General features: G+C 41.5%; 1 protein-coding gene across 1 annotated transcript; it reads left to right on the top strand.

The window, feature by feature from the left end:
• Nucleotides 1-24,469: 24,469 nt before the first annotated feature.
• LOC105464826 (myeloid-associated differentiation marker-like) lies at nucleotides 24,470-26,641 on the top strand. Its single transcript, XM_011712916.3, has one exon. It carries the CDS (start codon nucleotides 24,711-24,713, stop codon nucleotides 25,659-25,661), a length of 951 nt encoding a protein of 316 aa, XP_011711218.2. The 5' UTR covers nucleotides 24,470-24,710; the 3' UTR covers nucleotides 25,662-26,641.
• Nucleotides 26,642-27,422: the final 781 nt, after the last annotated feature.

The following is a 27,422-nucleotide window of genomic DNA, read 5'->3' as shown; positions in this document are numbered from 1 at the left end:
AGATCGAGACCATCCTGGCTAACACAGTGAAACTCAGTCTCTACTAAAAATACCAAAAATTAGCCAGGTGTGGTGGTGGGCGCCTGTAGTCCCAGCTACTCGGGAGGCTGAGGCAGGAGAATGGCGTGAACCTGGGAGGCAGAGCTTGCAGTGAGCCGAGATCACGCAAGTGCACTCCAGCCTAGGTGACAAAGTGAGACTCTGTCTCAAAAAAAAAAAAAAGAAGTACAAACAAGTGAAACTAGGCCTCATAAAACTTAGAAACTAGGCCTCATATAGAGAAAAAATTAACACCAGGTGGCTCTGGATAGGGTCCCACCCTGCCTCAATAGGGTCCCACCCTGCCTCGATAGGGTCCCACCCTGATAGGGTCCCACCCTGCCAATTCCGGGAAACAACCTCATGGGGTCCCACCCTGCCAATTCCGGGGGTCCCACCCTGCCTCGAAGTTCCCGGAATCAGCAACTCCAAGAAAAAACCTCATAAGGTCCTGCTCTAACCAATTAGAACAAGACACCTTGCTCAGGCCATAGCTAGACCCAATTACCACGCGCCTAAAGCTTTGTTTGAATTTCGCGCCTTAAGCTGTGTTTGAACTTGTGTTTGCCTATATAAACAACCTGTAAAAAGCACTCGGGGTCCCAGGGCCAACTTAGAGCTTGGGACCCTAGCGCGCTAGTAATAAATAACTCTCTGCTGTGAATCTCGTGTCGGTGATCCTTCGCGGCGACCCCTGCCCAGGAAGGAATCGACAGTTCGGTTCCAACACAAGGACCCTCACAGAGTCCACTTCACTCCCCTGCTACCTTCACAGGAGCAGGTGCTGTTATCCACGGCCAAAAGGCCTGAGGACAAATCAGATCACAGGATTCTTCGCTCACACTCCCCAGTACCAGCCCAGAGCCTGATAGCTCTGCTGAATGGCTAGACCCAGAAGAGCAAAAACAATCACTACAGTTTGGCTCTCAGGAAGCCCCATTCCTAGGAAAAGCAGAATACTACATAAAGAAAGCACCTTGTTGGACAAAGAATCTGAACAGCAGCCCTTGAGTCCCAGATCTTCCCTCGGACGTAGTCTATCCAAATGAGAAGGAACCAGAAAAACAATTCTGGTAATATGAAAAAACAAAGTTCTTTAACACCCCCATGAGATCACACAAGCTTACCAGCAATGGATGCAAACCAAGAATAAATCTCTGAATTGCCAGAAAAAGAATTCAGAAGGTCAATTACTAAGCATATCAAGGAGGCACCAAGAAAGGTGAAATCCAACTTAAAAAAATGAAAAACATGATACAGGATATGAAAGGAAAACTCCTCAGTGAAATAGATAGCATGACAAAAAACAATCACAATTTCTGGAAATCAAGGACACAGAGAAATGCAAAATGCTCAGGAAAGTCTCAGCAATACAATCAAGTAAGCAGAAGAAAGGACTTCAGAGCTCAAAGACAAGGCTTTTGAATTAACACAACCCATCAAAGACAAAGAAAAAAGGATTTTAAAAAATGAACAAAGGCTCCAAGAAGTTTGGGACTATGTTAAGCATCCAAACCTATGAATAATTGGTGTTCCCAAGGAAGAAGAGAAATCTAAAATCCAGAAAACATGTTTGAGGGAATAATTGAGGAAAACCTCCCTGGCATTCCTAGAGAGCTAGACATCCAAATACAAGAAGCTCAAAGAACACCTGGGAAATTCATGGCAAAAAGATCATAAGCAAGGCACACAGTCGTCACGTTATCTAAAGTCAAGACAAAGAGGAAAGAATCTTAAGAGCTGTGAGGCAAAGGCATCAAGTAGCCTATAAGGGAAAACCTATCAGAGTAACAGCATATTTGTCAGCAGAAAACCTACAAGCTAGAAGGGATTGGGGTCCTATTTTTAGCCTCCTTAAACAAATAATTATCAGCCAAGATTTTGTATCTAGCAAAACTAAGCTTCATAAATGAATGATACAGTCTTTTCCAGACAGACAAATGCTGAGAAAATTTGCCATTACCAGGCCAGCACTACCAGAACTGCTAAAAGGAATTCTAAATCTTGGCCAGGCGTGGTAGCTCACACCTGTAATCTCAGCACTGTGGGAGGCCAAAGTGGGCAGATCATGAGGTTGGGAGATTGAGACCATGGTGAAACCCCATCTCTACTAAAAATACAAAAAATTAGCCGGGCTCAGTGGCGGGTGCCTGTAGTCCCAGCTACTGAGGAGGCTGAGGCAGGAGAATGGCATGAACCCATGAGACAGAGCTTGCAGTGAGCCAAGATTGCACCACTGCACTCCAGCCTGGGTGACAGAGTGAGACTCCGTCTCCAAAAAAAAAACAGAGCTCTAAATCTTGAAGCAAATTCTTGAAATACACCATAAAGTATAAATCTCACAGGTCCTATACAACAATAACACAATTTTTTAAAAAAGGTATTAAGGCAATAAATAGAATAGTACGTCACATCTCAATATTAACATTGAATGTAAATGGAATAAATGCTCCACCTAAAAGATACAGAATGGTAGAATGGATAAGAATTCACCAACCAAGTTTCTGCTGTCTTCAGGAGACTTATGTAACATATAGGGACTCACATAAACTTAAAGTAAAGGGGTGGAAAAAGATATTCCAAGCAAATGAGCACCAAAAGTGAGCAGGAGTAGCTATTCTTATATCAGACAAAACAAACTTTAAAGCAACCGCAGTTAAAAAAAGACAAAGAGGAACACTATACAATGATAAAAGGACTAGTCCAACAGGAAAATATCACAATCCTAAATACATATGCACCTAACACTGGAGTTCCCAAGTTTATAAAACAATTACTAATAGACCTAAGAAATGAGATAGATGGCAACACAATAATAGCAGGGGACTTTAATACTCCACTGACAGCACTAGTCAGGTCATCAAGACAGGAAGTCAACAACAACAACAACAACAAAAACAGTGGACTTAAACTATGCCCTAGAACAAATGGACTTAACAGATATTTACAGAACATTCCACCCAACAACTGCAGAATATACATTCTACTCATCAGCACATGAAACATTCTCCAAGATAGATCATATGATATGCCACAAAACAAGTCTCAGTAAATTTAAGAAAACTGAAATTATTTCAAGTATTCTCTCAGACCACAGTGGAATAAAATTGCAAATAATTCCAAAATGAACTCTAAAAACCACGCAAATACATGGAAATGAAATAAACTGCTCCTGAATAATCACTGGGTCAACAATGAAATCAAGATGGAAATTTAGGCTGGGCTCAGTGGCTCATGCCTATAATCCCAGTACTTTGGGAGGCTAAGGCAGGCAGATCACGAGGTCAGGAGATCGAGATCATCCTGGCTAACATTTTGAAACCCTGTCTCTACTAAAAATACAAATAATTAGCCAGGTATGGTGGTGGGCACCTGTAGTCCCAGCTACTCAGGAGGCTGAGGCAGGAGAATGGTGTGAACCTGGGAGGGAGAGCTTGCGGTGAGCCAAGATCACACCACTGCACTCCAGCCTGGGTGACAAAGCATGACTCTGTCTCAAAAAAAAAATAAAAGGTGGAAATTTAAAAATTATTTGAGCTGAACAATAATAGTGACAAAACTATCAAAATCTCTGGGATACAGCAAAAGTGGTGCTAAGAGGAAAGTTCATAGCATTAAATGCCTACATCAAAAAGTGTGAAAGAGCACAGACAGACAATCTAAGGTCACACCTCATGGGACTGCAGAAACAAGAACAATCCAAACCCAAACCCAGCAGAAGAAAGAAAATAACAAAGATCAGAGCAGAACTAAATGAAATTGAAATAAAAAAAAAATACAAAACACAAATGAAGCAAAAAGTTGGTTCCTTGAAAAGATAAATAAAATTGATTAGTGAGATTAACCCAGAAAAGAAAAGATTCAAAAAAGCTCAATTAGAAATGAAACGGGAGCTATCACTACTGACACCACAGAAATACAAGATTATTCAAGGCTACCATGAACACCTTTATGCACATAAACTAGAAAACCTAGAGGAGATGGATAAATTGGAAATATACAACGCCCCTAGATTAAACCAGGAAGATATAGAAACGCTGAACAGATCAATAACAAGCAGCAAGACTGAAATAGTAATTTTTAAACTGCCAACAACAACAACAACAAATCCAGGGCCAGATGGATTCACAGCTGAATTCCATCAGACATTCGAAGAAGGAATGATACCAATCCTACTTACACTATTCCACAGGAGAGAGAAAAAGAGAATCCTTACTAAATCATTCTGTGAAGCCAGTATTACCCTAATACCAAAACCAGGGATGGATATAACAAAAAAAAAGAAAACTACAGACCAATATCTCTGATGAACATAGATGCAAAAATCCTCAATAAAATACTAGCTAACCAAATCCACCAGCATATCAAAAAGAATATCCACCATGATCAAGTGGGTTTCCACAGATGCAGGGATGGTGTAATGTAAGTAAGTCAATAAATGTGATATACCACATAAACAGAATTTAAAACAAAAATCACATGATTATCTCAATAGCTGCAGAAAAAAACATTTGAAAAAATCCAGCATCCCTTTATGATTAAAACCCTCACCAAAATCAGCATAGAAGGGACAACCTTAAGGTAATAAAAGACATCTAGGACAAATTTACAGCCAACATACTAAATGGGGGAAAATTGAAAGCATTCCCCATGAGAACTGGAACAAGACAAAGATGCTCACTTTCACCACTTCTATTCAACATAGTACTGGAAGTTCTAGCCAGAGAAATCAGACAAGAGAAAGGAATCATGGGCATCCAAATTGGTAAACAGGAAGTCAAACTGTTACTGTTTGCTGATGATATGATCACATGCCTATAAAACCCTAAAGTCTCATCTGAAATGCTCCTAGAACTGGTAAATGAATTTAGTAAAGTTTCACGATACAAAATTAATGTACACAAATCAATAGCTCTGCTATACACCAACGGCGACTAAGCTGAGAGTCAAATCAAGAACTCAACCACTTTTACAACAGCTGTATAAAAAAAAAAAAAAAACCTTAGGAATATACCTAACCAATGAGGTGAAACATCTCTACACTGCTGAAAGAAATCATAGACAACACAAATGGAAACACATCCCATGCTTATGCATGGGTAGAATCAATATTGTGAAAATGACCATACTGCCAAAAGCAATCTACAAATTCAATGCAATTCCCATCAAAATACCACCACCATTCTTCACAGAACTAGAAAAAGCAATCCTAAAATCCATATGGAACCAAAAAAGAGCCCACATAGCCAAAGCAAGACTAAGCAAAAAGATTAAACGTGGAGGCATCACATTACCTGACTTCAAACCATACCATAAGGCCATAGTCACCAAAACAGCATGGTACTGGTATAAAAATAGGCACACAGACCAATGGAACAGCATAGAGAACCCAGAAATAAAGTCAAATACTTACAGCCAACTGATCTTCAACAAATCAAACAAAAACATAAAGTGGGGAAAGTATACCCTATTCAACAAATAGTGCTGGGATAATTGACAAGCCACATGTAGAAGAATGAAACTGGATCCTCATCTTTCACCTTATACAAAAATCAACTCAAGATGGATCAAAGACTTAAACCTAAGACCTGAAACCATAACAATTCTAGAAGATAACATTGGAAAAACCCTTCTAGACATTGGCTTAGGCAAGGCTTCATGACATAGAACCCAAAAGCAAATGCAACAGAAACAAAGGTAAATAGATGGGACTTAATTAAACTAAAAAGCATCTGCACTGCAAAAGAAACAGCAGAATCAACAGACAACCCACAAAGTGGGAGAAAAATCTTCACGATGTATACATCAGAAAAAGGACTAACATCCAGAATCTACAAAGAACTCAAAGAAATCAGCAAGAAAAAAATCAAACAATCCCATCAAGAAGTGGGCTAAGGACATGAATAGACAATTCTCAAAAGAAGACACACAAATGGACAACAAGCATATGAAAAAATGCTCAACATCACTAATTATCAGGGAAATGCAAATCAAAACCACAATGTGATACCACCTCACTCCTGCAAGAATGGCCATATTCAAAAAAATCAAAAACTAATAGATGTTGGTATGGATGTGGTAAAAAGGGAACATTTTTGCACTGTGGGTGCAAATGTAAACTAGTACAAACGCTATGGAAAACAGGGTAGATATTCCTTAAAGAACTAAAGTAGATCTTCCATTTGATCCAGCAACCCCACCATTAGGTATCAACCTAAAGGAAAAGAAGCCATTATACAAAAAAGATACTTGCACACACACATTTATAGCAGCACAATTCACAATTGCAAAAATATGGAACTAGCCCAAATGCCTACCAATCAACAAGTGGATAAAGAAAATGTGAGAGAGAGAGATATCATATATAACATATATAAAACATATATAACATCATATATAAAACATATATTATATATAAAACATATATAACATATCATATATATAGAGAGAGAGAGAGAGAGAACTATATCCTAAGTGAAGTAACACAGGAATGGAAAACCAAACATCATGTGTTCTCTCTCACAATCGGGAATTAAGCTATGAGGATGCAATGTCTTATTTTAAGAAATAAGTCCATACAATGGACTTTGGGGACTAGGGGTAAAGGGTGGAAGGGGGGTAAGGGATAAAAGACTACACATTAGGTACAGCGTACACTGCTTCGGTTACGGATGCACCAAAATTTCAGAAATTACCACTAAATAACTTATTTATGTAACCAACACCACCTGCTTCCCAAAAACCTATTGAAAGAAAAATTTTTAATACACTGAAAAAATTTTTAAAAAGGCAATGACAGACGAGAATCAACTTCTGGTTTTGTTATTGTACTATAATTACTACAATAAGATATCAGCACTATTGGAAGCAGGATGAAGGGTATACAAGGCCTTATATTTATCCCCTTTTCTTGTCATCTTGTGAATCTATAATTAGTTGAAAATAAACTGTTTTGAAAAAGTCAATAGTAGTCTCTATATCTCTCTAATGCTATGCTAGTAGCCAGTAGATATATTGGCTATCAAGCATTTGAGATGTCTTTTAAGTGCGAAATATATACATACTTAGTAAGACAAAAGAATGAAAAATATATCAATAATTTTTGTATTGAAATTATAATGTTTTGGGTATATTTTGTTAAATTATATTATTAAAATTTAAAAAATAAAAATATATCATGGGAATGGCTGCATAACCTTGTGAATATACCAAAAATCACTGAATTATATACTTTAAAAAGGTGAATTTTTATGGTATTATATTACAATTTTGCAGTAGGGACCCTTTTATCATCTTTTAAGATAGGTTAATATTAGTTTTTCTCTCATAATATTGTTGTGATAATAAAATAAAATTATTCAAGCAAAGCACATTAACACAGTTACCAGCACATAGTACAGGCATATTTCTAAGGTTATGAAGGTTCCATTCATGGTGGCTCACATCTGTAATCCCAGCACTTTGGGAGGCCAAGGCAGGTGGATCACCTGAGGTCAGGGGTTTGAGACCAGCTTGATAACATGGCAAAACCCTGTCTCTACTAAAAATACAAAAATTAGCCAGGCGTGGTGGCAGGCATCTGGAATCCCAACTACTCAGGAGGCTGAGGCAAGAGAATTGCTTGAACCTGGGAGGTGGAGGCTGCAGTGAGCCAAGATCACACCACTGCACTCCAGCCTGGGTGACAGAGCAAGAATCCATCTCAAAGAAAAAAAAAAAAAAAAGCTAAAGATAAATGAAATTCTCAATTGTGTCTTGAATCCATCAGTGTTGCAGTGAACACATGCCACTTAATGGTATGTTGATCATGAAACAAAGATCTGTCATGATGAAGTGAAAATGGAAGGAACTGTGAATATTCAATGAGCTGGTTGCAGGCATTTAAGAAAAAACACAGCAAAATTTTTTTCAATTTGTAGTGATTAAGCATCTGCCGATTACAAAGCAGCAGAAAAATTTATTGATGACTTTGCCAAGGCTGTTGCTAATGAAAATCTGACACCAAAACAAGTCTGTAATGCTGATGAAACATCATTTTGGCATTATTGCCCCAGAAAGACACTTGACTACACTTGAGGAGATAGTCAATATAAGAATTAAGGATGCCAACAATAGGATAACTGTGCTGGGATGTGCTAATGCGGCAGGCACACATAAGTGCAAACTTGCTGTTAGGCAACAGCTTGCATTCTCATTGTTTTTGAAGAGTAAATTTCTCACCAGTCCATTTTTACACTAGCAAAAAAGCATGGATCACCAGGGACATCTTTTCTGATTGGTTTTACAAACATTTTGCTGGTGTTCACTACAGGGAAGCTGGAATAAATGACAACTATGAGATTTTGCTATTCCTTGACAACTGCTCTGCTCATCCTCCAGCTGAAATTCGCATCAAAAAATAATGTGTATGCCATGTACTTTTCCCCAAATGTGACTTCACTCATTCAGTCATGTGACCAGGGTATCCTTAAATCAATAAAGAGTAAATATAAAAACACTTTCTTGAACAGCATGCTAGCAGTGAACAGAGGCATGAATGTGAAAGGTTTTCAAAAGGAGTTTAGCATGAAGGATGCCATGTATGCTATTGCCAACTGTTGGAACACAGTTCTAACTAAAGACACAGTTGTGCATGCCTGGCACAACCTCTGGCCTGCAACTATGTTCAGTGATGATGATGAACAAGGTGGTGATTTTGAAGGATCCTATATGTCAAGTGAGATAGAATAATGTCTATCCTCCTTACATATGCAAAAAATAGACCCTCAGAGTGTGTCAGTGAGCTAGAGGACATGGAGAACAAAGAAGGTTATTTGTGTTTGTTTTTGTTTTAGTTTTTTTTAAGATGGAGTTTCACTCTTGTTGCCCAGGCTGGAGTGCCATGGCATGACCTTGGCTCACTGCAACCTCCACCTCCCAGGTTCAAGCAATTCCCCTGCCTCAGCCTCCCAAGTAGCCGGGATTACAGGCACGTGCTACCATGCCTGGCTAATTTTTTGTATTTTAGTAGAGATGGGGTTTCACCATGTTGGCCAAGATGGTCTCGATCTCCTGATCTCATGATCCGCTCAGCCTCCAAAAGTGCTGGGATTATAGGCATGAGCCACCACGCCCAGCCAATCAAAGAAGTTTTTAACATCAATAATGAGGCCCCACTTGTTCATTCACTGATGGTAAAATTAAATTAATATTTTGCGATTTTTTATTGTTTTTTTGGGGGGGTCTTTTGGGGTTTTTCTGGAAACAGAGTCTCACTCTCACCCAGGCTAGAGTGTAGTGGTGTGATCTTGGCTCACTGCAAACTCCACCTCCTGGGTTCAAGTGATTCTCCTGCCTCAGCCTCCTGAATAGCTGGAATTACAGGCGGCCACCACCACGCCCGGCTAATTTTTGTATTTTTAGTAGAGTTGAGGTTTTGCAATGTTGGCCAGGCTGGTCTTGAACTCCTGACCTCAGGTGATCCACCCGCCTCAGCCTTCCAAAGTGCTGGGATTACAGGCATGAGTCACCACACCCGGCCTGAAAGTTTTGAATCAATTGATCATAATAGTGATGATCAAGATTACATTACCACTGCTGGAAAAGTGCCTATAGACAACATGGTGAAAATGTGTGATGGGCTTACTGAAGGACTACAGCAGTGTTCATTCATAACAGAACAAGAAATAATGTCAGTTCATAAAATCAAAGGAGACTTTCAAGACAAAAATGTTGTTAATGAGGCAGATGACTTTGGAGGAACATTTTTAAAAAGACATCCAGCAGAATGCCTTCTCATCCCTAGAGGACTCACTTCCTTGTCCTTCCACTGCTTCTGATGTTTCCTCTTATATAGAAAACAAAAAAAAACAGTGGATAGTAACCATTTAATCAAAACATAGCATCATAGGTGGAGACTTAAAGCCTGTCACTTGTTATTGCTGATTTTTAATAATAGATTCCAGGTATTCTAGTGATGCTACTGTGCTGCTTACCTACCCTGAACACATTGTTTTTTCACTGTATTAATGGTATTGTAGCAGGAAGAGCCACAGACAAAACTCCTCAGACACTGAGTTAAAGAAGGAAGGGGTTTATTCAGCCGGGAGCATCGGCAAGACTCCTGTCTCAAGAGCCAAGCTCCCCGAGTGAGCAATTCCTGTCCCTTCTAAGGGCTCACAACTCTAAAGGGGTCCATGAGAGGGTCATGATTGATTGAGCAACCAGGGGATACATGACTGGGGGCTGCATGCACCAGTAATCAGAACAGAACAGAAAAGGACAGGGAATTTTACAGTGCTTTTCCATACAATGTCTGGAATCTATAGATAACACAGCAGGTTAAGTCAGGAGTTGATCTTTAACTACCAGGCCCAGGACGCAGCACCAGGCTGTCTGCCTGTGGATTTCATTCCTGCCTTTTAGTTTGTACTTCTTTCTTTGGAGGCAGAAATTGGGCATAAGACAATATGAAGGGTGGTCTCCTCCCTTATTCCCCTCCTTTGAGACGCTCATTTTATTAGTGGGAGTTCTCCCCTTCATCCTCACTACCTATGTCTTCTAGCATGACAGATCGAAAGTGATTCATGTAGTACACCTGTGCTGAAGCATTCTGGTGAACTAGAGTAGCAATGGAACCTTCCACCATTTGAATGAGTACACGTAGTAAACAAGAGATCAGTAAGCAGGTTCCTATTACTACTATAATTTAAAGAGTTTTAAATCCTTCTACCGCTGGGAACCATTTTCAAACATGGCCTCAGGGTCAAATCCGTGCCACACTTGTATAGGCACATGTGCCAGTGTCATCATGTCTTTAACTATATCTTCGATTACTTGCTCTTGATCATCTATGTGCCGGCAGCAATTGGTAAGGTTAAATTTTCTACAGACTTCTCCTTCAGCTGCTAGCAAGTACTCGAGAGTTAATCTATTTTGATAGATAGGATTGCTCATCATAGTTTCTTGCTGGGCCGGAACAGTCAAGGCTTTACCGGTTTTATTAGTGATGATCTCCAAGACAGCTTGCAACCGTATGATTCGGTTGAGCATGTAAATGGTGGTCCGGTATCCCCATGAGCCATCTTGTGCCTAAGTAGCAGGCCCATGGTACTGTATAATTTTTTCAGGAGGCTATTCATCATGTTTTTAATTACCTATGGCTATGTTTCACATTTCATGGGAAGCATAGACAGGGAAGCCCAGGAGTTCACCTGATTTTATGGGCAGCAGGAAGACAGATGGTTTAATAGTGCCAATAACATAACTACCTGTCCACTGGTCAGGCAGCTTAGAGTAAGCTCTACGTCCACATATCCAGTATAACCCAGTGGGGGCCGCCCAGTCCCAGTGGGATTCTGGATGGGCCCAAATGGTCTGCAACTTTGGAAATTTACTGAATGGATTTTTCTTAGTGTGGTTTGAAGTCCACTAGGTGGCTGTTTCTGTGGTACTATTACACAGTTTCTGTCCCAGACAACTAAGTTGTCCTACAGGATGAGAGAATGTTTTTCTTTAGCTATGCAATATTGTCCAATAATTGAGATTTTTAGAACTCAGAAATTATCAGGGTGATTCTTTTGGGCTGGGAATTCATCAGGAACTGGGCCTATAGGCACTAATTCTCAGGCTTCCTATGGCCACTAATCTCCCATTACAGTTCCTCCACAAACATAACATGAAGTGACATTTAGAGACTGGGCTACATACCTTGGATAGAATAGCATTATATAAACAAGTTTCTTTTAAAGTCCTGGTACACGTATAATAACTATAAAATAATAGGACTGTAGCAATCTTTTGTCCTACCTCAGTGACTTGATGTATGTACTGGGAACAGTTCCCAGTCTGAGGAAGGTCAGTTGAAGTCCTTACTGTACAAGTCCAAATTTTAAGGAAAATGAGTCTCACGATCAGTTTCCTCATGCTTCAGCCATGCGTGGACCAGTCAGCTTCCAGGTGTGACTGGAGTAGGGCTTGTCATCTTCTTCAGAGTCACTTTGCAGGAGTTGGAGAAGCTGCTCTCATCCACGTACAGCTCCCAGTCTACTGATGTTTAAGGATAGTCTCAGAGGTTGGGCCCACTAGAATAAACTGAGTCCAATACCTCTACACAGTTATGTTCAACTGGGCTCTCTGATACCGGGAGCAAGGTGGTGGCGTTTAGGGTGTTATAAACTGTAATGGTTATGTGGGGATTTTCAGAGCAAGCTTTGGTATCTAGTTAGTCTAGCATTCATTAGCTAATGATGTCCTTTGGTATTTATTAAAGTCGCCACAGCATGGGGGACTTTATGTTTAGGTTTTGCCCAAGAGTTAGCTTATCTGCTTCTTGTGCTAACAGGGCCATTGCGGCCAGGGCCCTTAGACATGGGGGCCAGCCTTTGGAAACCCCATCTAGTTGTGTTGAGAAATAGGCCACTGGCCTTGGCCAGGGTCCCACAGTCTGGGTTAAAACTCCAACTGCCTTTTGTTTTTCTTTTTGACACATACAGTGTAAAAGTTTTGTCAGGTTAGGTAGCCCCAGGGCTGGGGCCGACCTGAGTTTTTAACTCATGAAAAGTTCATTGCTATTGGTTGTAATAGATGTAGTTTATCCAATCTACATTTTTATTAATTGTCACCCACTAAAATATTGACTTAAACCCTGTAGCTATTTGATTTCAAGCTTTAAATTGATCTGGTATTCCTTGCAGGGCTCCAACTGCATCTAAATAGATGTGAGAGTCAAAAGACCCATAAGGGGCTTCTCTCGCTTTACAATGTCTTATTTTTTTCTCCCTCTGGTTGATTAAATGCCAGAGTGAAAGGGATAGCCAAATGGACTAAAGTACAAGTGCCACTCCAGTTATTCAGCAGAGTGCTCAGTAAAGGTCCACCACAATACCACCCCACATCCACTTGGGGATGAACAAGGGCTGACTGATAAGTTCTTTGAAATTCTTAAGCTCATCGCATTCCTTCAGGTCTCCAAGGAATGCTAAGTTTCCTCCCTGTTGTGAGAGACATGAAGTGAACTTAGTGTCAGGAGATGGAAGCTGGATGGCCCTTGGGGGCTGACCCACAAGGTGCCGGACTTCGGGATATAGCAGAGAGAGCTTGGCATGACTTATTACTCCAGGCTGTAGAATCCTGGAAAACAGCTACCATGCAGCCTACTCCTGGTCAACTGGCAAACCACCTTAGTGGAAGGGGGACAATCTGGGCCTCTGGCCTGCCATGTGCACAAGCATAACAACTGCTTTTGTTTAATGTGCAGATGAAATATTTGATCCATTTTAACCACGCATTTGCATCTTGGTATCCTGTCTTAATTGCTAAAGTTTAAGTCTTTAACTTCTATGATCCTCTAGTAAAATGAACATATGGTTTTAGGAAATTACAGAAACTGGTTGGGGCACTCCATCCTTGGTCTTTAGTGGTCCACAGACCATTTGACCAACTATGGCATGAAAGCTCTACATCGGGGGGCAAGATTCCTGGTTGGCACTGGGGTCTTTATCGAAATCTCCCCAGATTAAATGGTCCTAGTTTACTAATGCCCAGTCTGAGGAGATTTAAGAGCGACAGAAGTACTTTTCTGAAGTAAAAAGCTGTCTTTGATTTGGCAAGTCTCTACAGGGTATAACAAGGCAGCATTAAATGCAATAGTTTGAGGAGAGATTGACTTGGTTATGTTAATAACTAGACAGTTGGTAATAGAATGAGGAAAGAAGAAAGAGTAATAGAATAGATGAACAGAGTTAAATTTTTCTTAGCTTTAGTTTGGTAGGGTTTTCCCCATGGGACTATGGCCCATGACTCTGGAGGGGGTGGCACTTTCTTGACACGGGTGGGATGAGTTCATCCTTTTTTGCTGTACGAACAGAAGTCTTGGTGGTTAGCAGCACAAGGTAGGGTCTTTCCCAGGCTGGCTCGAGTTTTTCTTCTTTCCACCCTTTGATGAGAATATGATCTTCAGGCTGGTGCTGGTTTACTGGAAATTCTAGGGGTGGTACATGTGCTAAAAGACTTTTAGTTTTGAGGGAAAGGAAAGTAGAAGATAAACTAAGTATATAATTTCTAAGAAACTGACCTTTTGTTTTAAATGTGGGGACATCAACAGTGGACTTTATAGTCTTTGGTGCCTTCTTACTGAGAAATTTCCTTTAGCACCTATTTTTATCAGTTTCTAGACCAAAGAAATCCAAACACCATTTTATATTTAATAATGCTTTTAGTATGATTTTTATACCTGATAAGCTAAATTTTACCTTTACATTAGTGTATTATTGTTAAACCTAATTTTAATAAAACCTTGTAGACATATTTATCTAATTTTTAATGTTTGACCATAAAGTAAGATTTTACAGACTCTTTTTAACCTTTTATAATTTTTGCTAAAGAGCAGGTTGGTGCTTTAAGAAAAACCTATTATAATTTTATTTTAATGTCCAGTTTACAGAAAAACTGGATGATACCTCTTTAACTTTAGCTAATATGTTTACACACAGAATTTACACACAATTAACATTTTAAAACTTGCTTAAACAATTAAAACAATTTTTTAACCTTTTAATGTAGGTAAAAATCCACATTCTTATGCCTCCTTACAATCCCTTTACCAAAGGTATACTTTACTTTCCTTATACACCGTGCACATAAACTGTCTCTTCAATAGTTTTATATTCAGGAGGACTAATTACTTTTAAATTATGCAACATTTCTTGAATAAATTCTTTTTCTAACACACATTTTTTAAATAACTTTTTTTTTCTTTCACAACTTTTATGGGCAATTTTTCGACATGCCTTAACTTTCTGACTTATTACAAACATTTCTTTCTTTAAACAACCAGTTAATTTATTTCAGGACAAGAATTTACCATATAACATTCTTTTTACATAAACTTCCCCCCCCTCTTTTTTTTCCCCCGAAGATAACCATTCTTTTCCAAAGTGAACTTCCTTTGTGTCTGTGGACTAGACTGTCTAAGGCCACAAGATTAGAAGTTACTATAATACATGCTACACTGTTAACTTTCAGCAAATTTTACTTTTGTTGAAAACTTTGTAAGTTTGGGATTTCAATTATCCTTTGCTATTAATAAGACCTTGTTTAGTCTAAATTAACTTAGAATTGGTATAGATGGGTTTCTTTTTTTTTTTCCTTCAGTTACACGGGAGAAAGCACCAATCATCCTGTCCAGAGGGAGTTCCTCCTAGGTCTGGTAGGATCTTTGTATGCTAATTAAGATTTAGATCTCCTGTTAGGAAACCTGCTGGGTTAAGGGAATTTTCAGTGGTTAATGTTAAATCATCTTTTTTTTCCCCCCTTAGGATACTTCTGAACTGGTGAGGTATACTCACAATGAGGTTTCCTCTAAAAGTTATTTTTCTACTTTCTTCTGTTAGCAAAGCAGTTGCTGCTACAGACTGAATGCATTTTGGCCATCCACAGATAGGTTAAGAGTTTTTTGATAGGAAGGCTACAGGTTGTCAGTGACCTCAGTGCTTTCGGGCTATGCCCTTGTTTATGCTGACAATAAAGTGGAATGGGGTGTTATAGGGTTATGGAGAATACCTTTAATTATCAATTATAGGTTTCAAATTTACCCTGGCTTTTAAAGGAATATGGTATACCTTTTTTTAACTACTTGTATATCTCTCTTTCTCTGACTTTGTCTCTATCTTTGACTTTCCTTTTGCCTGTCTCTTTCTCTCTCTCTGCCTCTCTCTTTCTCCCTCTCTTTCTCTCCTTGACTCCTTCTTTGTTTCTCTGTCTCTTCCTCTCTCTCTTTGCCTCTTGTCCTCTCTGTCTCTTTCCTTTCTCTCTCTCTGCTGGTCTTTGCTTGCCTCTGCCAGCCGCTTATGCTGCTGTTCTCTCAACCACTGTGGGATGGAGGGTCTAAAACCAGCTGTAACCAAGTGTCTATGTATGAGAACTGGTCTGGGTGCCCTGGCTTACAGGTTACCTTGTGCCATACCTTTGAAACAAGGGACCAGGCTTCCTTCTGATGGCCAACCTACCTCTAATGCTGGCCAGTCTATCTTACACAAAGTTTTAAGTTTTCCTGGTGTCCCAGTACTCTATAGTCTCCCTTAAATCCTTTTTTGAAAATTTTCAACACCGTTCCTGGTGGGGTGGGCTTACTTTGCACCTGATCCATGCTTCCTCGAGAAAAAACACCACATTCACAACACACACGTACCACAAAACAAAAAACCAGTAAAAAGGGCATACACACACTTTTACAGTTTATACCAAACCAGAATCAAAACCAAAATCAGAGTATCAAGAAATCCAAGCCAGGCCAAAACCCAAAACCAAAGTATCAAGCAATCCAAGTTAAGTCAAAAACAAAAACCAAAGTGCTGCTACAGGCACGTCATGGGTGATCAGGCCACGCTTCCACTCAAATAGAGTGGGCAAGTTCCCAAGACCAGTCCTGTCAAGCAATTCAAACCAAGTCAAAACCAAAACCAAAGTGCCAATAAAGGCACGCCATGCGTGATCAGGCCACGTTTCCACTCAAATGGAGTGGGTAAGTTCCAAAGACCAGTGTTACCAAGTTTTAGATGTCCGGACTCTAAGTGCCAGTTCCTTTCTAGTGTTCAGTCACTGCGTTGATCCTCCACAGTGGCCAGTCACACACTGCTCTGGCAAGGCATCCCACTGGGGGCAAATGCCTACCCAGGAGTGCTCTCAGGATCCGCGTCACTTGGGCTGGTCGGAGTCCCCTGCAGGGATGTTCCACAGGGCAGGCTTAAGCCGCCTAAGGAGCTATCTCGACCACCCACCAATCACCTTGGTTCCCAGTCAAGGAACGAAGAAATGTAGCAGGAAGAGCCACAGACAAAACCCCTCGACACCGAGTTAAAGAAGGAAGGGGTTTATTCAGCCAGGAGCATCAGCAAGACTCCTGTCTCAAGAGCCAAGCTCCCTAAGTGAGCAATTCCTGTCCCTTTTAAAGGCTCACAACTCTAAGGGGGTCCATGTGAGAGGGTCATGATCGATTGAGCAAGCCAGGGGTACCTGACTGGGGACTGCATGCACCAGTAATTAGAACGGAACACAATAGTACAGGGATTTTCACAGTGCTTTTCCATACAATGTCTGGAATCTATAGATAACATAACCAGTTACGTCAGGGGTTGCTCCTTAACTACCAGGCCCAGGGCGCAGCACGGGGCTGTCTGCCTGTAGATTTCATTTCTGCCTTTTAGTTTTTACTTCTTCTTTCTTTGGAGGCAGAAATTGGGCATAAGACAATATAAGGGGTAGTCTCCTCCCTTAGTGTATCATACTTTTTATGGTTAAGTACTTATATGTGAATAAGTGTAAGAAAATGATTGCTTATCAGTAGCTTATAAATTCAGAGTCAGGAATTATGATGAGGCCAAACAACCACATATTGTCCAAAAGGGTTGCATTCTGATGGATCAATGCACACAAACTTTGTTTCGTGCACAAAATTATTTAAAATATTATATAAAATTACCTTCAAGATACATATATATGATACATATAAAACATAAATAAACATTAAGTTTAGACTTGGGTCCTGTCCTCAAGATATTGAATTATATTAATACATATGCAAGTAACTGAAACTATCCAAAATCTAAAATACTCTACTCCCAAGCATTTCGGATAAGGGTTATTCAACCTGTATAACAAGTGTGCAGTGGGTTCTTATCTAACTTGCAGATCTCCCCCACTATAACCCAGCATTTGACCCTAAGAAGTGGGATGCTAAGTTCAAGTCAAGTCTACAACTTCCACAATTCTCATGCTTATCTTGTCCCACAAATGGAATGACCAGACTTAGTAGGTAATGATACAGGAAATGCAGTTAAATTTGAATTTCAGACAAACAATTAATGATTTTTTAGTATAAATGTCTCAAATGTTATATTTAGTATATTTAGTTTTATTTAGTATGTCTATACTAAATAAGAATCATGCAACATTTGGCCCATACTTATATTAAAGAAATTATTTGTTTATTTAAATTTAGCTGGGGGTCCTATATTTTATCTGGCAACCCTACTCCCATGAGGTCTGTACTAGGCTGGAAGGCCACCTTCTGGCCTCATATCCCTTATTATGAAGACTTAGTAAGTGCCCATGTTCAACGCACAACCACAGGGTACTGCATATTTATTGACAGATTTCTAACAAAGCCTTGACTCCACTCCAATATGCTCTCCAAAAAAAAAAAATGGCCTCAATCCTGAAATCCTACAGCTCTTCCCCTAACTCCCCAGGTAACCTATATCTGAATTTGTTTTCTATGCACATACTGTGACCCAAGGAATCAGCATCTTTCTGCTCTATGGTAATAAGCAAGCCAGATTAAATCCTTTTACTTAGGAAAGTTCCTGTTGGGAGTGAACCAACTCCATTTGCACCTATTCTATCTGGGTAATATCCACCCTCCATCTCCAGCAATAACTGAGGCAAGGATTTAATGACCAGTATCTGTGGTAAATACAAAAAAAACTAAAAACCTACAAACACATATGAAAATAATGTGAGTACAAAATATACATTAAGTGGCCATTTTTAAGTTTAACTTCAGCCATCAGCTGCGGTTAAAATGTCAATTGCCAAAAACCTATAGTCTCTAATTTTTTTTTTTTTTTTTTTTTTTTTTGGCAACAGAGTCTTGCTCTGTTGTCCAGGCCAGAGTGCAGTGGCACAATCTCATGTCACTGCCAGCTCTACCTCCTGGGTTCACGCCATTCTCCTGCCTCAGCCTTCTGAGTAGCTGGGACTGCAGGCGCCCGCCACCATGCCCAGCTAATTTTTTGTATTTTTAGTAAAAACTGGGTTTCACCATGTTAGCCAGGATGGTCTTGATCTCCTGACCTCATGATCTGTCTGCCTTGGCCTCCCAAAGTGTTGGGATTACCGGCATGAGCCACTGCACTGCACCTGGCCAGAATACAGTAAATATTAAACATACAATTATGTAAACATCATAAATCTATCTGGAATTTAATATGCAAAAGCAGCTCATTACTATTCAGTTTGGTATTTTCCCATTCTTTTAGAAACGTTATTCAGTCAGGAGGTTTCTCACCTTTTTAGCAAATGTTTCAACACTGTGAACCTCAGAGACAGGTGAGAATCTGAATTTTACTCAAAGCAAGCAATTGTCTCATGTCAGTCATGGACTACTGGAGTCATAAATTATCCTATTGTTTTTAATCTCAAAAGTATCACTATCAGGACTAGCTACATAATTAGCAGAACCTGGCCCATAATGAAAATGCATTAGCAATTTCAAGATGGTGAGAGCAGAGCATTAAGCCAACCATGGGGAGCTCAGTGTGACTTCGCAGGTAACATGCCCAGGAAGCAGCCATGACCACAGAAATCATAAAAGCTAAACTGAATCAACACTTTGGGAGTGCGATTATTGGCATTCCTCTTTCCCTAAGCCAAGTGTTGAAATCATCAGATAAATTGTACTTATTTTTTCTTGCTCTCATTTGATGGTTTCACCTAATCCCCAAGACCCTACAAAAAGATTGTAAGCACGGTGGCTCACGCCTGTAATCCCAGCACTTTGGGAGGCCAAGGCAGGTGGATCATGAGGTCAGGAGATCAAGACTATCCTGGCTAACACAGTGAAACCCAGTCTCTACTAAAAATACAAAAAAATCAGCTGGGCGTGGTGGCGAGCGCCTGTAGTCCCAGCTACTCAGAAGGCTGAGGCAGGAGAATGGCGTGAACCTGGGAGGCAGAGCTTGCAGTGAGCAGGGATTGTGCCACTGCACTCCAGCCTGGGCAACAGAGCAAGACTCCGTCTCAAAAAAAAAAAAAAAGATTGGGTGACATGGGTTTCCTCTGGCGCAGGAACTGAGTGACTGTGGGGCAGAGATGAGAGGAAGATGTTTACTATATGTCCTTTTGTGCCTTGTGTGTTTTGAAACATGTGATGTGAATATATCATCTAGTCAAAACTGAATACATATATTTAAAGAGAGGTTTGGAGTCTCAGATCACACCCAGATGAACAAACCATAGACATTTTGAACGTGCAGTGGAGGTCACCATTTCTGTGTTTTACTTTTCTGTTTTTCATGGAGTATGCCTCAGTGGAAAGATAGTCATAAAATATTCTAGGATTCCTTTAATCATCAACAATCATAAAATATTCCAGGATGCCTTTAGTAAAATTTCAAGGGTAGGCCGAATAAGGTAAAACTATTTCTGTGCTTCACAAATTGCTTTAACCCATAATGCAGGGTTCGTTTTCAGTTCGAGATTATTGTGAATTATGTGACAGAACATTGTTCTCATTTTGATCTAGCAGTTCAGAGCCTAATTCAAGCTCAACATTCGTAACCATTGGGGCCATCTGGGCCACATGTCTGTGTTTCTAAAGCTTTCCCTTAGATGTCAACTCTTATCTTAGTCAGGATTTATTTTTCATGATTCCATTTTGATTTGTCTTTTTATTTTCTTCTTTTATTTTATGATTCTTTTAAATCATAAGAACTACTTCATGGAATGAGGTGGACTATTCTCAGTATTTATTCCAGAAAGTAACCATAAGTATAGGAGAATACACTTGAAAGGTTTTATACTGTTTTCTACAGTATTATCTGGTCCTTTTGGGTCTTAAAGAGTAGCTCACTAAGCAAAGAAGTAGAATACTGAATTAAGAATATGACTACATTCACTAAAAAACTGATTGCTTTGTAATCTTACGAACAAACTTCAAACCAAGCTACATATTAATTATGAGACAAAAGTTAGTCATAATGCACAAACTTCTAACCTTCTACTAACTGTGAGGGGCAGAGCCTGGGCTGGAACCGAGTATGTCCTGAAGTTAAGGAAAGATTTTCCCAGGATGGAGGCAGATGAGAGAAGTGATGTGGGAGCCAGAACCAAAGACAGGCAGGAAAGATAGATTTGGGAGGGGACCAAAATCCAGATTAGGACTAGCATGTTGGAATATTATCCAGATTAGGATTTTGCCATAATCCAGATTAATACCAACATCTTAGAATACTATTAGTAGCATCTATAAATCACACCTGCACTTATTTTCTATTTGTAACATTGTCAATAATTGCAAAAAAACTCAGGAACAATTGAAATGACCAAACATAAGTGATAAATGGTAAACTATCTATCCAAAGAACAGAACGTTATGCAGCCACTAAAAATAACTGTTTCAAAAAGTATGATGAGCCAGGCACAGTGGCTCATGCCTGTAATTTCAGCACTTTGGGAGGCTGAGGCAGGAGGATCATTTGAGGCCAGGTGTTCAACACTAGCCTGAGCAACATAACAAGAGCTTGTCTCAAAAAAAAAATTTTTTTTTTAATTAGCTTGGCATAGTGGCATGCCCCTGTAGCTTCAGCTACTTGGGAGGCTGAGGCAGAAAGATTGCTTGAGCTCAGGAGTTCAAGGCTGCAATGAGCTATGATTGTGCTGCTGCACTCCAGCCTGAGTAACAGGGCAAGACCCAAGACCCAAGACTGCCTCTAAATATACATACATATATATATATGTATATGAGATACATATAATTGAATAGATATATATAAAAGCTGCACAAAGCAGATGCATTATATATATATATAATGATATAGTTAAACTTTCAAATTTTCAAATACAATGCTGAGTGAGCAAGGAGAATATAATTTTGCTAAATTGACCCAGGGAAGAGGTGTTAAGGGAGGTAATAGTTACATGTGTTTAGTAATAGTTACATGTGTTTACATACACAGTCAGATTGTAATTTTATTTTCTTTTTTATAATTTCTTCTACTTGAAAACATTTTACAATAAATATCTACTATGTTTTAAAGCTAGAAAAATTATTTTGTAAGGTTTTCCACAACAAAGTCCTTGACTACAATAAGTCTGCCAGTGTGCAGGCATCCTTGCTGAATCATAGGTCCATTCTGGTCCCTCAAGGTAGAGATAAGAACTAAACTCCTAATGCTTGACAATATAATGCACACAGAAGATGTGTCCCAGAGACCTATAGAAACATGACATCCAAATCAATTAAGGCAACATATATGAAAGCACTTCTTAAAATCAGCAATGCAGGTGAATATCAGATACATTTAAAAGAACAAGCAAACTGACCAAATTGAACATTTTACAATTGTCAGTAATGTATTCTCATATATATGTCTTTTAAAGAGAACACTGGCGAATAAGGGCATCTTTTGTAAACTAGGGCCCTCAGATGTTCTCTTTAGTCACTAGATTCCACATAGAAAGGACTGGAAGAGCTTTTTGCAGCAACTTTGCATTATGTGGGTAACACTAGCAGCAGCCTGTCACTTCCTGCAGCACCCAGTGCAGTGACCATATTGAAAGTTTGACCTAGATTTGCTGACCATCAATGAGCAAGAACCTCAGTGGTACAAAAGCAACAAATACAAGTTTACAAACTTTCTTCATCCTTTTGCTCTATGGAAATAACATTTTCTACTTGGGACTTCAAACCCAATGACTCAAATGAAATTCTCACCCCATGTAATCTGGTCACACCTTCAAACAAATAATTTATATTGAGCACGGCTATCTGCCCAATAATGTAATGAATGCAGATGCTCATTTAATGTAAACATACAGTGAAGAGAAGTAGCATGAGCAAGTGTCTGCCATGTGCTGGGCAGAACCTGGACTCTGCAGTCTGGGTGCTGCTGGTATCTCCCAGTACCCCAGTGAGGCAACTGCTCCCACACATGGTTTGGACCATGAGGGAGTTTCCATGGCATATGTAAACTGTCATGGTGCCTGTGGGAGTGTAGCAGTGAGGACGACCAGGACACTCTCATCACCATCTTGGTTTTGGTGGGTTTTATTTAGCTGGCTTCTTTACTGCTTCCACAGCCTCAAAGAATCAACATGCAGTTTTCTCTTGAGATCTTTCTTTCTTTTAAAAACATACTTTCACTCTCAAAACAGCAGAGAATGAAACCATAACTGTTTATATGCTTGAATACAAATTATTTCTGCCTCAGGAAAGAAACTTTTCAGTATATATTTAATTCATAAGTATCACTTTGAATGAGGAAGTACATAAATGAATGAATTTATGAATGAACAAATGCATGAATATGAAGAACTTTGAAACTGGAGTCTATAAGAGAGTCAGGGCACTTATTCATCCAAGGACAGATGGCCTCAGAGAGTAGAGCTGCACAAAGCAGATGCAAAGAAAGGGTGAAGCTGAATGCATGGCTTCTCAGCCCTCCACTTCCCCACAGCTTGTGGCCCCTAGAGACTAGGCTTTGGGTGTGAACCTCGAAGAATGACAAGCAACAGAATGACTGCAGATTTTCCTGGAGCAAGTCTTGGTCATAGATCAATAATAATAACAACAGCCAGGCATGGTGAGTCTTGCCTGTAATCCCATCGTTACCAGAAAGGGGTGGCGATCTGGACCCCAAGAGAGGGTTCTTGGATCTTGCTCAAGAAATAATTCAAAGAGTCCGTACAGTAAAGTGAAAGCAAGGTGATTAGGAAATTAAAGGAATAAAAGTATGGCTACTCCAAAGAAAGCAAGTTGATTAGGAAAGTAAAGGAATAAAAGAATGGCTACTCCATAGAGCAGCCCAGAGGGCTGCTGGTTAACTGTTTTTATGGTTTTCTGATTACATGCACAACAAGGGGTGGATTATTCATGTCTCCCCTTTTTAGACCATATAGGGTAACTTACTGAGGTTTCCATGGCATTTGTAAACTGTCATGGCGCTGTTGGGAGTGTGGCAGTGAGGGTGACCAGGACACTTTCATCACCATCTTGGTTTTGGTGGGTTTTGGCCGGCTTCTTTACGGCAACCTGTTTTATCTGCAAGGTCTTTATGACCTATATCTTGTGCTGACGTCCTGTCTCATCCTGTGACTTAGAATGCCTAACCTCTGGGAATGCAGCCCAGTAGGTTTCAGCCTTTTTTTACCCAGCTCCTATTCAAGATGAAGTTGCTCTGGTTCCAACGCCTCTGACCCCAGCACTTTAGAAAGCTGAGGTAGGTGGATCACTTGAGCCCCGGAGTTCAAGACCAGCCTGGGCAACATGGCGAAACCCCGCTTCTACTAAAAACACAAAAAATTAGCCAGGCAGGTGGTGCCTGTAGTCCCAGCGACCTGGGAGGCTGAAGTGGGAGGAACACCTAAGCCTGGGATGTCAAGGCTGCAGTAAGCCCTGACTGTGCCACTGCACTCCAGCCTGGGCAACAGGGTGAGACCCTATCTCAAAAAAACTAAAAATTAAAAATGGTTAGGCTGACTTGAAGCCTTTATAAGGAGGGAGAGCCGGGCCTTGCCAGGCCACCGGCCCCGCAGCGCCGCCCCAGGCCCTGCCGCCACCACCGCCTGCCCCTGGTCCCTGCCGGAGCAGGGTTACCGTCACACACGCGCCCACGCCTACCGCCGGCGTCCACTTCCGCTGGGTTCCCTCCGCCGCAGCCCACACAGGTACTGGAACCAGTGGAAGGAGACGGGCGGGACTTCCCGCGGTCAAGGTCAGGCCTCTTCCGGACTTGGCGGTGCCCTGTTCCTGTTCCACGGGGTGTCAGGTCCTGGGAGGGAGGAGCCAAGTCCCAGTGAATACTGACGTTGTCTCTCGCTCTCTGGCGCTTTTCCCAGCCTTTTCCAGGTGTGTGACTTAATCCGTTTCCACAGCCAGACCTTTCTCAGTGAGTTCCTCAGCCGGGACTGCCGCCATGCCGGTGACTGTTACCCACCCAACCGTCACAACCACTGTGGGGTCCCCCACCGTCATAGGGTCCCCTAGGGCCCTGACCCAGCCCCTGGGCCTCCTCCACCTGCTGCAGCTGGTGTCCACCTGCATGGCTTTCTCGCTGGTAGCCAGCGCAGGCGCCTGGAGGGGATATATGGGTAACTGGTCCATGTTCACCTGGTGTTTCTGCTTTGCCGTGACCTTGGTCATACTCCTCGTGGAGCTGGGCGGGTTCCAGGCCCGCTTCCCCTTTTTTTGGCGCAACTTCCCCATCACCATCGCCTGCTATGCGGCCCTCCTGTGCCTCTCGGCCTCCATCATCTACCCCATCACCTACGTGCAGTTCCTATCCCACGGCCCTTCCCGCGACCACGCTGTCGCCGCCACTGTCTTCTCTGGCATCGCGTGTCTGGCTTACGCCACCGAAGTAGCCTGGACCCGGGCCCGGCCCGGCGAGATCACTGGCTACATGGCCTCTGAGCCGGGGCTGCTGAAGGTGCTGGAGACCTTCGTGGCCTGCCTCATCTTCGTGTTCATCAGCAGCCCCTACCTGTACCACAACTGGCTGGCCCTGGAGTGGTGCGTGGCGGTGTACGCCCTCTGCTTCGTCCTGGCAGCCCCCACTATCCTGCTGAACCTGGGACACTGCACCAACATGCTGCCCATCCCCTTCCACAGTTTCCTGTTGGGGCTGGCCTTGCTGTCCGTCCTCCTCTATGCCACTGCCCTTGTCCTCTGGCCCCTCTACCAGTTCAACGAGAATTATAGTGTCCAGTCCTGGCAGGCGAGAGATGTGAGCTGCAGCGACAGAAACCCCTACCTTGTGTGTATCTGGGATCGCCGACTGGCTGTGACCATCCTGACAGCCGTCAACTTGCTGGCCTATGTGGGCGACCTGGTGTACTCTGCCCACCTGGTTTTTGTCAAGGTCTAAGACTCCCAAGGGGCCCCATTTGCCTCTCCAACCTCTTCATCCTTCTTTCCCGAGTTTTCTTACTGAGTATTCATTTCCTGTGTTTTCTTCTTCCCTATCTCCCCTCCTCCCCCTTTTTCTTTCCTTCCCAATTCATCACACTCTTTCCCAGTTCTCTGATGTATGTTCTTCCCTTTCCTCTGCTGTTTCCTTGCTATTTTATTCTGTTGCCCACAACCTGTTTTCACCCCTAAGCTGTTTCTCTTTTTCCACTCTCTTCTTTCCTTCCTCATCTCTTTTCTAGGTTTGCTTTTGGTTTTCTCATCTGCCTGTTTCCCAACCATCTTCTCCTATTTCTTTGGAAGCCCTGAGGCTTTTCTTCTCCTGCCCCCACGCACCTCCAGAGGTGATGAGCTCCAGATCTCCACACCCCTTGTAGCTGTCGGTGCCACGTCCTCCCAAGGGGACTTCTGCCCACGCCTGCCCTAGCTGTGCCTTAGTCAATGTGTACCTGTGTGTGTTTGGGGGAGTGGGAATTGGGCCCCCTTTCTCCCAGTGGAGGAAGGTGTGCTGTGCATCTCCCCTTTAAATTAAAAAATATTTGTGTATCTCCGGAGGTCAATAATTTCCAGTGAGCGAGAGGCTTTAAGCACAGACCCTGGGTCCCTAGGCCTTGCCTGGCACTCTGCTTTGCCAGAGATTGGCTCCAGAATTTGTGCCAGACTTATAGAAAACCCATTGCCTAGAGACCATCTTAAAGGAAGCAAGGGATGGATCCCTTTCATCCCTCCTGTTCTTCACGGTATCAAAAAAAAAAATGTCAGGCAAAGAACCATAGGATCTTGAAGACAACTGTTTGAAGTATTTGTGAGGGACAATAACTTGGCCTTCCAGCCTCAGTGTTAAAAATAACTTTTAACACTGTGTCCTTTTAACTTTTAACACAGTGTCCTTCAGAACGTGTGGAAAGAGATAATAAGTAAATAAATGAATAAACAACATGTCCTGCTTTGGCAGAGAGGAGAAAATGGCCACTGCCGGCCTTCAAGGCAGTATCAGCTTGGGGTTTTTTCTTTCTTTCTTTTCTGTTTCCTGGTCATGAGGGCAGAAATTACTGGGTGGCTCTTAAAAAAAAAAAAAAGAAGTTTCAGTCTGGCAGGGTGGCTCACACCTGTAATCCCAGCACTTTGGGAGGCCGAAGTGGGTGGATCACTTGAGGTCACAAGTTCGAGACCAGCCTGGGCAACATGGCAAAAATTTGTCTCTACTAAAAATACAAAAATTAGCCCAGCATGGTGGAGGGTGCCTATAGTCCCAGCTACTCGGGAGGCTTAGGCAGGAGACTGACTTGAACCCAGGAGGTGGAGTTGCAGTGAGCCGAGATTGTGCCACTGCACTCCAGGTTGGGCAACAAAGCCAGACTCTGTCTCAAAAAAAAGCTGGTCACAGTGTCTCATACCTGTAATCCCAGCACTTTGGGAGGCCAAGGTGGGTGGATCACCTGATGTCAGGAGTTTGAGATCAGCCTGGCCAACATGGTGAAACCCCATCTCTACTAAAAATACAAAAATTAGCCAGGCATGGTGGCGGACCCCTCTAATCCCGGCTACCTGGGAGGCTGAGGGACAAGAATCGCTTTGTTTGAAAGTGGGAGGTGGAGGTTGCAGTGAGCTGAGATCATGCCATTGCACTCTAGCCTGGGCAACAAGAGCGAAACTCAGTCTCAAAAAAAAAAAAAGGAAGTTTCTTTTTTCTCTATTGTGAGCTGATGTGAAGGTGAGG

This window comes from Macaca nemestrina, chromosome 13, assembly GCF_043159975.1.
Source record: "Macaca nemestrina isolate mMacNem1 chromosome 13, mMacNem.hap1, whole genome shotgun sequence".
NCBI classification, from domain to species: domain Eukaryota; kingdom Metazoa; phylum Chordata; class Mammalia; order Primates; family Cercopithecidae; genus Macaca; species Macaca nemestrina.
The sequence above is the reverse complement of the archived record's forward strand: the minus strand, read 5'-3'. Positions and strand labels throughout refer to the sequence as shown.